Raw genomic sequence first — 12494 nt, forward strand, 5'->3', positions numbered from 1 at the left:
CCAATATGTGAGCGGTCCCGGATGTCTGTTAGTTCCAGAGACGATGACTTCGCTTCTCGTGTTTTTGGACGAGTAAAGTGACCCAATGGTTAGGGTGCTGACTAGCCAGTTCAGCCAGCCGAGGTGCGGTAGTTCAGGGGTTATAGGGCAGAGGTTTCTTGGAAAAGGGTGGACACCTAGTGCTGACTGCATCATCGGTGTCCATCTTGCTCGACATTTCAGACACTCCTAGGCACAGCCTATTCGCTGGACAAGAGCTTCGCTGCAGATTTCAGGGGCAGCTATCTTGCTGTACGTCTGTGTGCTAAATGAGTGGCCTATATGGTGATAGCTTGTCAAGCAAGCTACCTGACGCGAAGGGAAATCTGGCGAGGGTGCGGTCAACGCACATTGACGACATGCCTTGACCAGCTCATGGAATACTTCGGCAAGTCCGAAGACTGATGGCTCATCTCAAATCTATACTTATGCCTCTAAAGAAGGGTGTTAGCACCTGGGGTGGATCGCAAATCATACATCCAGGAGATTCCCGAAAAATATTGGGGATGGACCAACCCACGAGACCGCTGGCTAAGAGGAACCGGTCATCAGGGTTCGTATGCTCTTGCCTGTGCTTGTTCGAAGACCTTGAATCTCATCCCTTTTCTCTGATACTGACGAAGGGGCCGATACATTTGCTAACAATACGATCAGGAAGCACTCGAAGACAGGATGTGGGACTTGCAAGTACGTACTGACTGTGCTCGCGCTTTACCATATGCTGACTTTTGTCTAGGATACGTGAGTAATTCAACTTGCTTCCCTTGTTCCGCAGATATCCCCTTTTGCTATGCAGAGGAGCGATGTCGCAATGCATCACATCATCAAGTGACTGAAAAGAAACGGTTTGGTCAAAGTTAATCTGGTTGATTAGGCCGAGTGAAGTGCGATGAGAAAAAGCCGGTAAGAACTCCTGATCCATCCTGATGCCTTTTACTGACAAGCAGATTTGCAACCGTTGTATAAAATTTGGTATCGCTTGCGATGGATATAACCGTCAATCCAGAACGCCGAGTCCAAGATCCAGTTCTCAAATCATCACACGGGCGAGAACACCTTCACTACCTATAACCACAGGTGGACAATCGACATCTATCTTCGAGACTTACAGGCAGTACTTCGACATGTTCCGGGATCAAACATCTTTTCAATTAAGCCCATTCTTTGACTCGGACTCGTTCCGCATACTGGTCCTTCAGTCGTGCAATGTGCCGGCTATTCGACAAGTAGTCATTGCGATTGGAGCTCTGACAAAAGCATGCATGACCTTTCACAAACAGAAGGACAAGCAGCCAAGCATATGTGCAGTTGACGCTAGAAAGCATCATGGAGCCGCGATCACGGAGTATTCCAAAGCCCTTGGACTGATGAGAGAGGCAAGCAGTGAGGGGCGGCAAGATCTGAGGACCACCTTGATCACCTCCTTGCTGATCGCCTGCTTTGAGTGCTGCCACGGGAACTATGCTTTGGCGGATGCGCAGGTTGAGAGTGGTATAGGCTTGATAAATAGTTGGCGAAAGTCATATCCGAGTCGAGCTTCCGAACTTTCCTCTCCTGCACCGGATGTGGTCGAGGACCTGCTGATCCAGATGTTTTTCGGTCTCGACATTCAGAGCAGCATGTTTGGTACAAAGCACACAGCAGACCAGCATCGAACAATGATGTACGGAGGTGAGGATACGGTCCAAAACATGCCGGCTTGCTTCAACGATCTTGAGACTGCGCGTGCATATCTTCAGCTAATCATCAAGCGCCTTTTGCACTGCATGCATAGTGTTATCCTATCCCACAACACCGAAAATGCAGTAGAGGGACGTACCAGCAGTCAGTCCCAGCAAGGATATGTGGAAGAACAGTTTCTGTACGATCTCGTTTCCGACAGTTCTATAAATCCATCCACTTTCCAATTCGAGTACATTCACTACCGGTCGCAGTTGGACAGATGGATCTATTCATTCCACTCTCTCCTCGAACAACAACCTTTCTTACACCACGAGTTGGTTGTAACGCTGCTCCGTCTGGGATACAGGTCTTGCTTACTGCTGCTGAACACAATCATAGGGCAGGAAAATGTATCATTGGAAGAAGATACACAAAATATAGCGGAGATCATTCATGAATCGAATATCGTGGTTGATGGTCTCCGAACCAGGTCAAATGCCCATTTCATGGTCGTTCAGGGCATGATAGATCCCATAAGATTATCGGAAACTTTAAAGCTGTCAAGTCGAAGTGGTCGATTGGAGGCTATTGAGATCCTGTTCAGATGGCCAAGGAGCGAAGGGACGTCGGGTAGCCTTTTTGTTGGCAGGACATTGAATTGTGCTCAATTAACCAAGAGGAATGAAACCATTGCTCTCCCTATAGGAGATGAAGTCATGAGAGAGACGTTGAGAGAAGACCTGTAGGCATTGGACATCGCATACCAAAATGTGTCAGCGCCGGAAGGAGAAGGGAGCTGGGAGACGCGATCATGACATTGGGCGCATTCCTTGTCAAATAACAAGAGCTTCGTAGGTTACAGCTTTCTTTTCCAGTCAACCTAGCTAACATGGATAACAGACTATAGCATCAGGAGCTTGTGGTGGACGTTGAGGGACCTTGTAAAGACGCAGGCAACAGACACAGCACGTGATGCATGTGCCACTTCATTGCAAGGGGGGATTTCGTCCACAGTTCATCTGGGTTGTACAAGCCTTTCGCGATTATTTCATTTTCCTGACTTGACTTGACTGAAGCGTGATATTGGCGAGGGGGGTTATCGTTGGAATTAAATATTCAGAGAATCGAAATATGTAGGAATGATGTTGGAATTGAGTTGAGGGAAGGAGGAAGCAATTATTTTTAGACACATTTTAGCGTGGAACTAGCGTTTGCTGACTACTTTGAACATATTTCAAGCCCCATCCTCATCCTTCATCATGTCAATATGGGTTCTCTCCATGGACATAACGCTTATTCTGGAGGAAGTTGACAAAGAGCTCGTCATCTCTTCTATTCACTCCTTGGCGCATTACAACTCTGACTCCACGGCCTTGACAGAATGACTCCCATTGGTTTCTCAATACGAGGTTTTGATCCATACAGCCAGTTATCTTTGTACTCTTGTCTTATACCATCTTTCTTTGACCAATTCCGAAATACACACCTCGATTTCTCAGGCCTTATACTACCGCCTAAACTTTACGGCATTATCTGACTGAACCTATCTCCACGCTTTTTTCCCCTCCAGCAAAGTAGTGCGGCCAGTTCGCGAAATACCCATGTGGCAGAGCAGGTCAAGGCGAAAGTCAGGCGCGACTTAACCTCCTACCCATTTGGTCCGCCGTGTGTGAGAGTGAACTGATCTTAATAGCCTAGTGTACGTTGAAAGACTTGATCATTTCCAAGATGGGCGACAGATAGAAGCGTGATTCTTCAAGATACAACTGGAGATTGATTTTTTAAGAGACAAAAGATCAAGAGAATATAATGGAGGATTACGAGAGAGGACACGAGAGAAAAGTACGAGGGAGGACTGTGAGGGAGGACCATGAGGTGAAATCATTCACAAAACAAAGAAAGATTCTTGAGACACTAAAAAGGGCCTGACAAATTCGTCAAAACTCGCAACGCTCTAGAGTATCGTCTGATATTGAGTTCCACTGGAAGTAAAGTGTGAACTTATGCAACTAAACAGAGTTCCTCTGTCAGCGGTCGATCGGAAGAAAGTGGAGTAAGAGCTAGCACATAATGCCAAGGGGAAATCGGTCTGGAATCCACAGTTGTGAAAAGAAAGCTGCCTTTTAGATGGCACGGTTATTTAATACAGTGGATTTTACAATTGTCCGGAAACAAGATATTTTCGGGATAAGACGACGTCTTTCAGAGTTATACCGAAGCTATGCCTTTGAGTATGGACTTCGTGCTCGAGGTGGAGCTGGCAAATGAAACCGCAAATTGGAAGAGGTCGATGCTTTTCAGACCCACAGAAAAATGTGGAAAGACTAGATAATGCAAGCAATATCGCACTTGGCCTTTCCAGTCAGATATACCACAACCAATACAAGCGCAACATGGTAGCGCTAATCTTGACACAGGATTAGCGCTGACACTCCCAGGAAGAATTTCCACAGTTAGAAGCACAAATAAAGTGCATAGATAATAAACGAAGTGGATTCCGAAAGCCAATTGTGAACTGTCTACTTTCTGCATCTCGAGGTGCATACCTGAAGAGGATGTGAGCAAGGTGAAAACAAGAGACCAGTTTCTCTTAGTTGACTTAGCATAAGAATTTTCCTTGGTATCACATCTAAATTCTGACGATGTGTCATTGAGGTGTCACTGAACTTGGTGTCAGCAATGATCGCCAGGTCGTGGTAGGCATTAACTGGGACGGCCGAGCCTGCAAAAACTATATAAATCACCGTCATTTTCTTCAGAAGATTCTTCTTCATCCATTCGGAATCACTTCAATCCACCGGCCACTCAATACTTCTTTGAATCGCTCATCCATTCCTACAAGTTCAAAATGCAGCTCTCAGCCCTTGTCGTCCTCCCCTTCCTGGGCTTCACCCTTGCCGCAGCTGTACCAGCTCCTCTCGAGGCAGAAGAATTCAACAGTACTGAATCGGCGCTCGACAAACGTATCGCCAACACCTTCTGTGAGCGGTTTAGAAGCCCAAGTGGAATCTTCCAGTACACGATCTGGACAGCCGGATGGGGTAACAGCGACGACACGTAAGAGTCCCCTTCCCTTCCATTCTATTCTTCACCTTCCATTGCCATCTCACTCCGCCTCATATACCCAACCGTCATCAAGAGACCATAACAGCTAAACACGACCCTACGCATAGCTCCCCGAAAGGCTGCGGCTCCGGCGTGCTTGACAATCTCCGCGGCCAATGTGGCGGGGGCACAGCCATCAATAGCTGGAAATGTTACCATGTCTATGAAAACCCGCATGATACGCGGATGACGTTCCAATTCAACACTTGGACGGTTCCATCCGGTGGTAGCAAGTGTGTGCAGGATGCGATTCGGTTGGCGAGTCCCAGTTGGAAGAAGGAGAGTGTTACGTGTAGGCATCTCAACTAAAGACGAGAAGAGCCTTGGACGAGGTACAAAAGATCGTGTGTCTATGAACTCGCGAGGCTGATCTGTCTAGGGGTCGATGGTGCATGAACTGGAGTATGTCGGGATGTGGTTCGTTGGTGTGCATTCATCCTGCTTATTAGTGCCGTTCGTTAAAACTGTCTCATCACTGAGGAGGGCGGAGGGGGAAATATATTGTTCGCTTCAATAGCCGATTATTTTTGAAAATTATCAATTTTTCTTCTTATTAAATGTTTTTCTTCCTTGAAACCATGCTTCCTGCACAAGAGAACAAGACCGTCCAGCGCATCAGCTATCATCCAAACCACATGTTCCACTAAGCGACCGAACAATTGTCTCGCACAGGACAGAGAGCGATCAGACACTTCTTCGTTACCTCCGTATGCTCGCACCACATCAAAGCTTAACTTCGCTGATCCAGCCCGATCTTGGTAAATGCCGATCTCCCGTTCTTCAAAATTCATAACCCGAAACAATCTGACCCCATCCAAGCCCTAAACACCAAACAAACCAAACAATCAACTAAGCGAAGCGAGCCCCTGGTCCGGTTTCGAACAACGCAGCTACACTCGCTAAGCGGCCCCAGCCTGAGCATCTCCAACAACACTGAGACGCTGGGTGTTCGTAATGAGAGGACAATGAGGGAAGTCTGTGATGAGATGGGATGAGGGTGAGGAAGTATATATTCTTGCGATTCCCGAGCTGGAGTCTTGAAGTGATATGTTTCTTTCCTGGTGGTCGGGATTAATTGTTTGTTCTGGAACATCAAAGCAGTTGAGCTGCTAGTCCAAACTTCTCTAGGATTTCTTTCAGAACCCAACAATACGATATAATAATCATAAAAATGCATACCACACTCTTCACCCTCCCTCTCCCCGTCATCCTCTTCCTCACAACAGCCCTCGCACTGCCCGCACCAATACCAGCACCCGCCACCCCCAGCATCCTAGAGTCCTACCTGGACTTCAATGCAATCCCCGCCAACGCCGAACTGATCCCTCATTCCGCCCTCACCAAACGCAATCTCAACCTCAACTCCAACTCCCAAGCACCGCTCACACCCTCCCTCTCCTCTTCCTCAACCAAAAACCCACCACCGAAAAAGTCCTGCCCACCACCCCACCTCGACCCCTCCGAAATCACCACCCTCGTCTCATCCCTCACCGCCGAAATGCTATCCAAACACAGCCACGGCATCGGATTCCCGTATTCGACTGATACGCATTGTTCGGGGAGCGTGGAGCTTACGGCGAGGAGTCCGGTCGTACGGAAAGTGGAGAGGGCAAGCGGAGATGGGATTAGCAATGGAGATGAGGGAGGAAGTGGGAAAGGAGAGTTCCAGTTTAATGCGAAATTAAAAATCTTGCTCACGCCTATGGGGAGTGATAATTACGGGATGAAGAGGGCGCATTTCGCTAGTTTGTTGAAGAGGGTTGCCGGGGCGGGGTTGGGATTTGAGTTTGTTGGTGGTGGAGAGGACTCGAAGCTGGAGACAGAGGGCGAGGGTGGCCAAGGAAAGAGGGAGAGGGATGGCTTGGTGGTTTGGGATGAGGGAGAAGGGGAGAAGGATGGGAGGAGAGGTGTGTTGGAGGGTGTTAGTGGAGATGTTGGGTTTGTGGCGAGGTTGGTTGTTAGTCCGGTCTTGGGAGGTGGGTGTTTGGCTTAGTTAGGGGAACTGAGGTTGAAGCAGCGTACTTTCGAGGGGTTGCAGTTGGGGTTAATGATGTCGTAGATAGACTCCATGACCTGGAGGAGTGCTGGGCAAGGCGTAAAGTAATGCTGGACATTTAGCTGGTACTGAGGCGTTATGGATAGATAGGAATAATGGTAGTCAACCGACAGAGTCGGCGTTGAGATAACGGAATATATGTTCGATTCATATCTCTCGTATTATACACCTAGTCCAAGCAATTCCGGCAAGCCCCATCAAGCAGCGCTCAACTCTGCAATCCTCCTCTCAATCTCCGGAACCTGTCTAAGATGCATCTCCAAATCCTCCTTCTCATCCTCCAGCTTCAATCTCTTCTCGGCATCCAACCGGGTAAAAATATACTTCCCCTGCCCATCAAATTGCAAAATCTTACTATGATACTTCCATAGACTCCTGCGATGGCTGACAGTCATGAGCGTGATGCCGAGGGATTTTGCGTGTTCATACATGACTTTCTCCATCTCGAGAGTCACGGAGGATGTGCATTCGTCGAGGATCGCGTATTTAGGACGGTTGTAAAAGAGGCGTGCCATGGCGACGCGTTGTTGGAGACCGCCTGAGAGAACGTCGCGCCATTCGGCTTCGGCGTCCCAACCATTGGGGAAGGACTCGACTAGATGGTCAAGGTCCAGGATACGGAGGATAGAAAGGAGATCTGCGTCGGTGATTCCTTTGCTGCGCATAATACGCAGTGAATCAGGATAAATTATTTGTTGACGGAGAGAGCCGGAGCTAAGGTATGGCCGCTGAGGGACGTAAAATACTTGCGAGAGAGGAGGTTTGCGGACTGTGCCGCCATAAACTGGCCAGAGACCACCGAGGATACGGAAGAGTGAGGACTTTCCACATCCATTTGGACCAACGACTAGAACGTGATCGCCGCGTTTCATAGAAAAAGACAAAGCTTTCACCAGAACACTTCCGCCTGGGGTAATAATAGGTCTGACAGGTTAGTGAAAGTCAATATCAGGGAGGAATCAGACTTACACGTCAGTAAATTGAATATCCTCACTTTCGATTACTGTTCCTCGGCCACGCATCAATTCCAGCTGTTCCCCACCATTGTCATCCGAAACCAACGTCTTCTCGAAACGACCCGCTTTGATGTCGTCCATTACTTCCAACAGAGTCGCCACACGAGACGTATATCCTGCGAGCTCAGTAACCTCCTTATAGGAAAACATCACTCGACCGAATGCATCGGAACTGGATAGCAGGAGTCGCCTGTTGGTAACAAAACTCTCTGTTCTGTCTCCCATCGTTTGAGCAGTAGCCCCAGGGATTTTGAAGAATACTGGGACACTGCAAAGGACGAGTCCCAGAGCTCCCCATACGTATTTGATGATGAAGTCCTCCATGATGCCATGGGTGAAGCGCCGCCGTAAAATATCTAATAGATTAGCTAGGTACGTTAAAACTGTAGCTTCTGACTTACAATTGACATGCTTGATCAGGGTAAAGTAGCCCTTGTCTAACATATCTTTTTCTGCCTCGTGGCCATTATACAGCGCGATTTCTTCACTGTAATCTATTACTCTTGAATGCTCGAACCGAAATTCACCTTCTAATCTTGCTTCGTCTGCCACGTATTTGCCGAATGGAGGAGTCAATGCTCGCATAACATTCGCCGACAATTGGACGAGTAGTGACATGAAAAAGAGGCCTGGTAATGTCAGCTGTGCCGTACAATCTCTTCCGAGCAACCTTACCCTCTCCACCAACACTTTTCGAAAGAGAATAATTGTATATCATCATATCCAGCGTCGGCTTCGCCAAGTTTCCGTATAATTCTGCCAGACTATTTGAAAACTTCGAAACATCCACAGTAATCAACTGATCTGCATTTTTTATCCGATCGTCAAGGGCGGAGAGGGAGTAGAAAGTCATGTTCGAAAGGTATTTGTCGTGGATATAATTCGTCAGTCGCGTTCGGTACTGCAGTGACAATTTGCACTGATGGTATGAAAGCTATAGCATGATTAGCAGTGTTTCTGAAAAGTATAGGGAATACAAACCATGGAATTTGTGAATGTCGCTGGCACAGCTATCACCATCCACCATACGATGCCAATCAAAAAGTCCTTCCCTTTCCCTCTAACCAAACTCGAAACCAGGGCACCATCCATAGCCGCAACTTTCAAAGATATCAGAGTTCTGACAACCAAGAATATGCTATGGCTGATCAGCAGCCGGAACTCCTTGCTCCTCCATCCTGGTATGCAAATCCTCAGCAACCTGAACAAGTTCTTGAAGAATTCCCTATTCAGCTCCACCTTCTGCCTCTTTGTCGCCTCGCCCTGTCCCAGCACGGTAGAACCTCGCGCTCTCTTCTCTGCTTGTCTGATTGCCGCAGCTTTCTGTTCCGAGATGGCGGATCGTATGCGATTGAGGAGGGCGAAGAAGAGGGTTAGGTAGACGGTTCTCGAGATCTTCGTGCGGTGCTTGAGGTACAGGTCGGTGAACTTCGAGATTATGCTCTTGATTGTGCGATCGGGAGGGAGGAGTTTGGACTGGGCTGCCATGGTGGATGGCTGGAGCGAGGGACCTCAAGGATTGTGGGGAAAACCTGGGGAAGCTATTCGATGCTGCGATGCGCAGCTCTTCGATTCGGGTTCATGAGAGGGTAACTGCAGTCTGAATCATATCGCAGATATTTTGCTTGTTCGGTATTGAATGATGTGAGGTTAGAGGGCGAGCGGTGTAGTCGAGGTTGTGATGAAGGTTGAAAGTCGTGGATTGTTGATGTCCAGGCCAAGTCTCAAGTATCTCTCCCTCGGCTGTACAGGGATCTGGTGCCTGACAATGGAATTTCACATGCCAACCAGCATTCGAAGTTTTCATTCCGCCGTCATGACCCGAAATTTTGGAAAACATTTAAAATAATACGAACGACTACTTTCCATGACAAATATTGAAACATTCTGCGTTTTATCCCACATTTAGATGTCTTGAGGAGGGATGGAACAACCCCAGTGGTATTCAAGGTTGTCCGGAACGCTCACGTGCATAATCTTCGATTTCAGGGCTGGTGTCATTTCCTAGGTAGAAGGAAGCTCTCAGTAACATCGAACCTCATTCAAACGTTGTCCATTGCATGAACGCCAATTTTCTTTTACTTAAGATATACTCACTTGTGTGTTGTTCCTATGTCGATGTTGTTTGTAAAGAGACCTGAAAGCTGCGACCGGCAGTTGATCTGGTGTTTTTGTTGTGCTCAAAGTCCTTGCATTTGTTTGTTTGATCTTATCCACCAAGCTGGCCTGACATATGTCATCTCTTGGGAGGGATATTCATTTTTACATAGATAAGAGTGCGAGTGTACTCGTCGTCACCAGGCCCGCCACCAACGCCAGACTCCCTGCTCCATGTTTTGTACCTGCCCATGGAAGCTTCGCCTTCCTCAGCGCTCCATTGCATCTCTTACTCTTGTATCAATCATTAGTAGGGATTCTATTTGAAATATTCTTTCCAGACGTCTCGGTACCCAGGGATTTCGAGTCCAGTGAGTGCTCGAAATGCGAATCTACCATGCTGCGGCAATCTCTTTTCGGATGTCGTACCCATAACACCAGTCTCTGATATTCCGATCCCCAATACCGTATGAGGTCTTTTCAAGATGAAAATTCTCCCTTTCAATACCTTCTGTAGTCAAGCCATCCACTGCCAGCGCACGATCCCTAGCATCCCGTTTCTGTCCTTCTGGCAAATGTAACATATTCCGGCAAGCAAGCTCGCGTCCCTGACAGCCACCGCCCTTTTCTTCCTCACTCTTTCCAAAACATTCATCGCATACGCCAAGCTCCCTCCTCTGGTTTGCAACAACGAAATACATTCCGTCAGAGTTTCTGCGTCTTCCACCGCCATCGAAACACCCATGGACAAATAAAATGCCATAGCATGCGCTGCATCACCCATCAACACGAACTTCCCAGAGTCTGAGGTCCATTTCTGTAGACTCTTAACCTGGTAAATCGGCCAATTCTGCACTTCCGGATTTGTTACTGACAGTAGCGCTTCTAAAGATGGCGAGACACCTTTAAACGTCTTCCCTATCTCAGCCGTGAACTGGTCCGAAGTCCAACCCGACGTGTCCACATCATCGCGATGCGAAAGCACAACATTGAGCATCTTCGCTTCCTTAACAAGATAAGTCATAACTACCCTCCCATCACCCGCCCAACAATTACAATTATAGTCCCTTCCAAGATGCTCGGTCCGTGGATTCGCTCTCAGCTTCTCCACAGGAGCCATACATCGATATGCCGCCCACCCCGTTTTCGCCCCCCCCCCCCCCCCCCCCATCTACCTCTCCATCTCCATTCCCTTCACCAAACAACGTTTTCCGCGCAAACGATCCCATCACACGCAACCACCAAATCAGCCATGCTTTCCTCCCCGCCTTCCAACGTCACCCCACCCCCCTCAACATCATACCCCACAACTCTACATCCAAGCCTAACTCTTACACCATTCTTCACACATGCCTCATGCAAAATCCGATGGATATCCGCCCTATGCACAACCACATACGGAGCTCCATACCTCTTTTCAAAATCGCTAAAATCCACAGACGCAAGCACCGAATCGTCGGTATCTCTACGGATATTGAAAGTTGATGGTGAGACAGAGGAGGCCAAGATGGAGGGCCCAAGTCCCCATCTCCAAAATGAGCGCGTAGAGTTGGGTGTTAATTGGACGCCAGCCCCGAGGGCGGCGAGGGTGAGGGACGATTGGAGGAGGGTGATGGTGTGTTATGGGAAAGAATTAGAGAGGGAGAGGGAGAGGGCAGTGGAGAGACCGCCTATGCCGGCGCCGATTATGAGGATTTCCATACCTGAGAGGCTTGTTGAGCAGGTTCGGGGTAAAACGTAGATTTGACTGGAAGGTATGGATGAGTTAGGGAGCTGAATGTTGGATCTAGTTCAGTTGAATTCCCGAAAGTTTAGTTTCCTGTTAGTTTAACTCGTCTTTGATGGACTATTTCGTGGGATAGGGTTTAAAGTGACGACCGTAAATGAATGGTGCCCCTGGACCATACTATAGACTTACATGCATTACATTTACATGTTCGACACATACGAAGAAAGCGATTATCAAGGGGTGAAAGGAAAGACCATGCCAAAGAGATCGCCGCCTGTCTCGAGAGTTGGGTCGCGATAGGACGAGTCAACATATACCAAAAGTAGGCATGGAAGAGTATGAAGAAGTAGCGTAGATAAGCTGCCATATAATTCTACGATGCAACTAGTCTATCATACTTGAAATCCTACTAGTCGCTTGCTTGCAAATTGTCAAGCGATTGTCGTCTGTTAAATAATTTTTGACATGTTTCTCCGTAAGCGAATGGCGGGGTAGCCAGATCCAGTGGTGCAGGGAAATGGGCACGTCTCCAGGCTATGAGCCCCGTATTTCAGGGGACGTCAGCTATCCGAGCTGTTCATGTTGAGAATCCGCCACAATTACACGATTCAGAGATGTTTAAATAATATTGTTATGTGTATTATGTGAAACCCCTTTACTAAGAGCATTCAGGACTCGGATTTCTCTTTTCGTGAGCTTTCTTGCGACATATTGCGAGACTGATGATTCTTAACCCCTCGCTTACCATCGTATCATCCATCCGCTCCTATGCTACTTACTGATGAGAATT

The 12494-nt window shown here is 47.8% G+C and overlaps 7 protein-coding genes across 7 annotated transcripts; 5 read left to right on the forward strand and 2 right to left on the reverse strand.

Moving 5' to 3' along the window:
• Positions 1–467: 467 nt before the first annotated feature.
• ONS95_007082 (uncharacterized protein) lies at positions 468–784 on the forward strand (the record flags this gene model as incomplete). The annotated part of the gene is made up of 3 exons (XM_058500575.1): positions 468–596; positions 694–726; positions 776–784. 3 exons carry the CDS (start codon positions 468–470, stop codon positions 782–784), a joined length of 171 nt encoding a protein of 56 aa, XP_058349391.1.
• Positions 785–1163: 379 nt separating this feature from the next.
• Positions 1164–2447, forward strand: ONS95_007083 (uncharacterized protein; the record flags this gene model as incomplete). The annotated part of the gene is made up of 1 exon (XM_058500576.1): positions 1164–2447. The coding sequence occupies one exon, from the start codon at positions 1164–1166 to the stop codon at positions 2445–2447; it is 1284 nt and encodes a 427-aa protein (XP_058349392.1).
• Positions 2448–4217: 1770 nt separating this feature from the next.
• On the forward strand, positions 4218–5371 carry ONS95_007084 (uncharacterized protein). Its single transcript, XM_058500577.1, has 2 exons — positions 4218–4758; positions 4875–5371. Exons 1-2 carry the CDS (start codon positions 4550–4552, stop codon positions 5113–5115), a joined length of 450 nt encoding a protein of 149 aa, XP_058349393.1. The 5' UTR covers positions 4218–4549; the 3' UTR covers positions 5116–5371.
• A 606-nt stretch (positions 5372–5977) lies between these two features.
• ONS95_007085 (uncharacterized protein) lies at positions 5978–6799 on the forward strand (the record flags this gene model as incomplete). The annotated part of the gene is made up of 1 exon (XM_058500578.1): positions 5978–6799. One exon carries the CDS (start codon positions 5978–5980, stop codon positions 6797–6799), a length of 822 nt encoding a protein of 273 aa, XP_058349394.1.
• Positions 6800–7059: 260 nt separating this feature from the next.
• ONS95_007086 (uncharacterized protein) lies at positions 7060–9366 on the reverse strand (the record flags this gene model as incomplete). The annotated part of the gene is made up of 5 exons (XM_058500579.1): positions 7060–7786; positions 7832–8234; positions 8280–8507; positions 8554–8812; positions 8860–9366. The coding sequence occupies 5 exons, from the start codon at positions 9364–9366 to the stop codon at positions 7060–7062; spliced, it is 2124 nt and encodes a 707-aa protein (XP_058349395.1).
• Positions 9367–10367: 1001 nt separating this feature from the next.
• On the reverse strand, positions 10368–10676 carry ONS95_007087 (uncharacterized protein; the record flags this gene model as incomplete). Its single annotated transcript, XM_058500580.1, has 1 exon — positions 10368–10676. One exon carries the CDS (start codon positions 10674–10676, stop codon positions 10368–10370), a length of 309 nt encoding a protein of 102 aa, XP_058349396.1.
• Positions 10677–11050: 374 nt separating this feature from the next.
• On the forward strand, positions 11051–11716 carry ONS95_007088 (uncharacterized protein; the record flags this gene model as incomplete). The annotated part of the gene is made up of 2 exons (XM_058500581.1): positions 11051–11057; positions 11415–11716. 2 exons carry the CDS (start codon positions 11051–11053, stop codon positions 11714–11716), a joined length of 309 nt encoding a protein of 102 aa, XP_058349397.1.
• Positions 11717–12494: the final 778 nt, after the last annotated feature.

The sequence above is a fragment of the Cadophora gregata genome (genome assembly GCF_030347475.1).
Source record: "Cadophora gregata isolate MNR1 chromosome Unknown scaffold_19, whole genome shotgun sequence".
NCBI lineage: Eukaryota > Fungi > Ascomycota > Leotiomycetes > Helotiales > Ploettnerulaceae > Cadophora > Cadophora gregata.

What these genes read in the sequence shown, in the direction of transcription:
- ONS95_007084 (XM_058500577.1), top strand. Translation starts at nt 4,550, where the DNA reads ATGCAGCTCTCAGCCCTTGTCGTCCTCCCCTTCCTGGGCTTCACCCTT. An exon ending in TGGGGTAACAGCGACGACAC is followed by an intron (nt 4,759 to 4,874) that starts GTAAGAGTCCCC and finishes CCCTACGCATAG; the next exon opens with CTCCCCGAAAGGCTGCGGCT.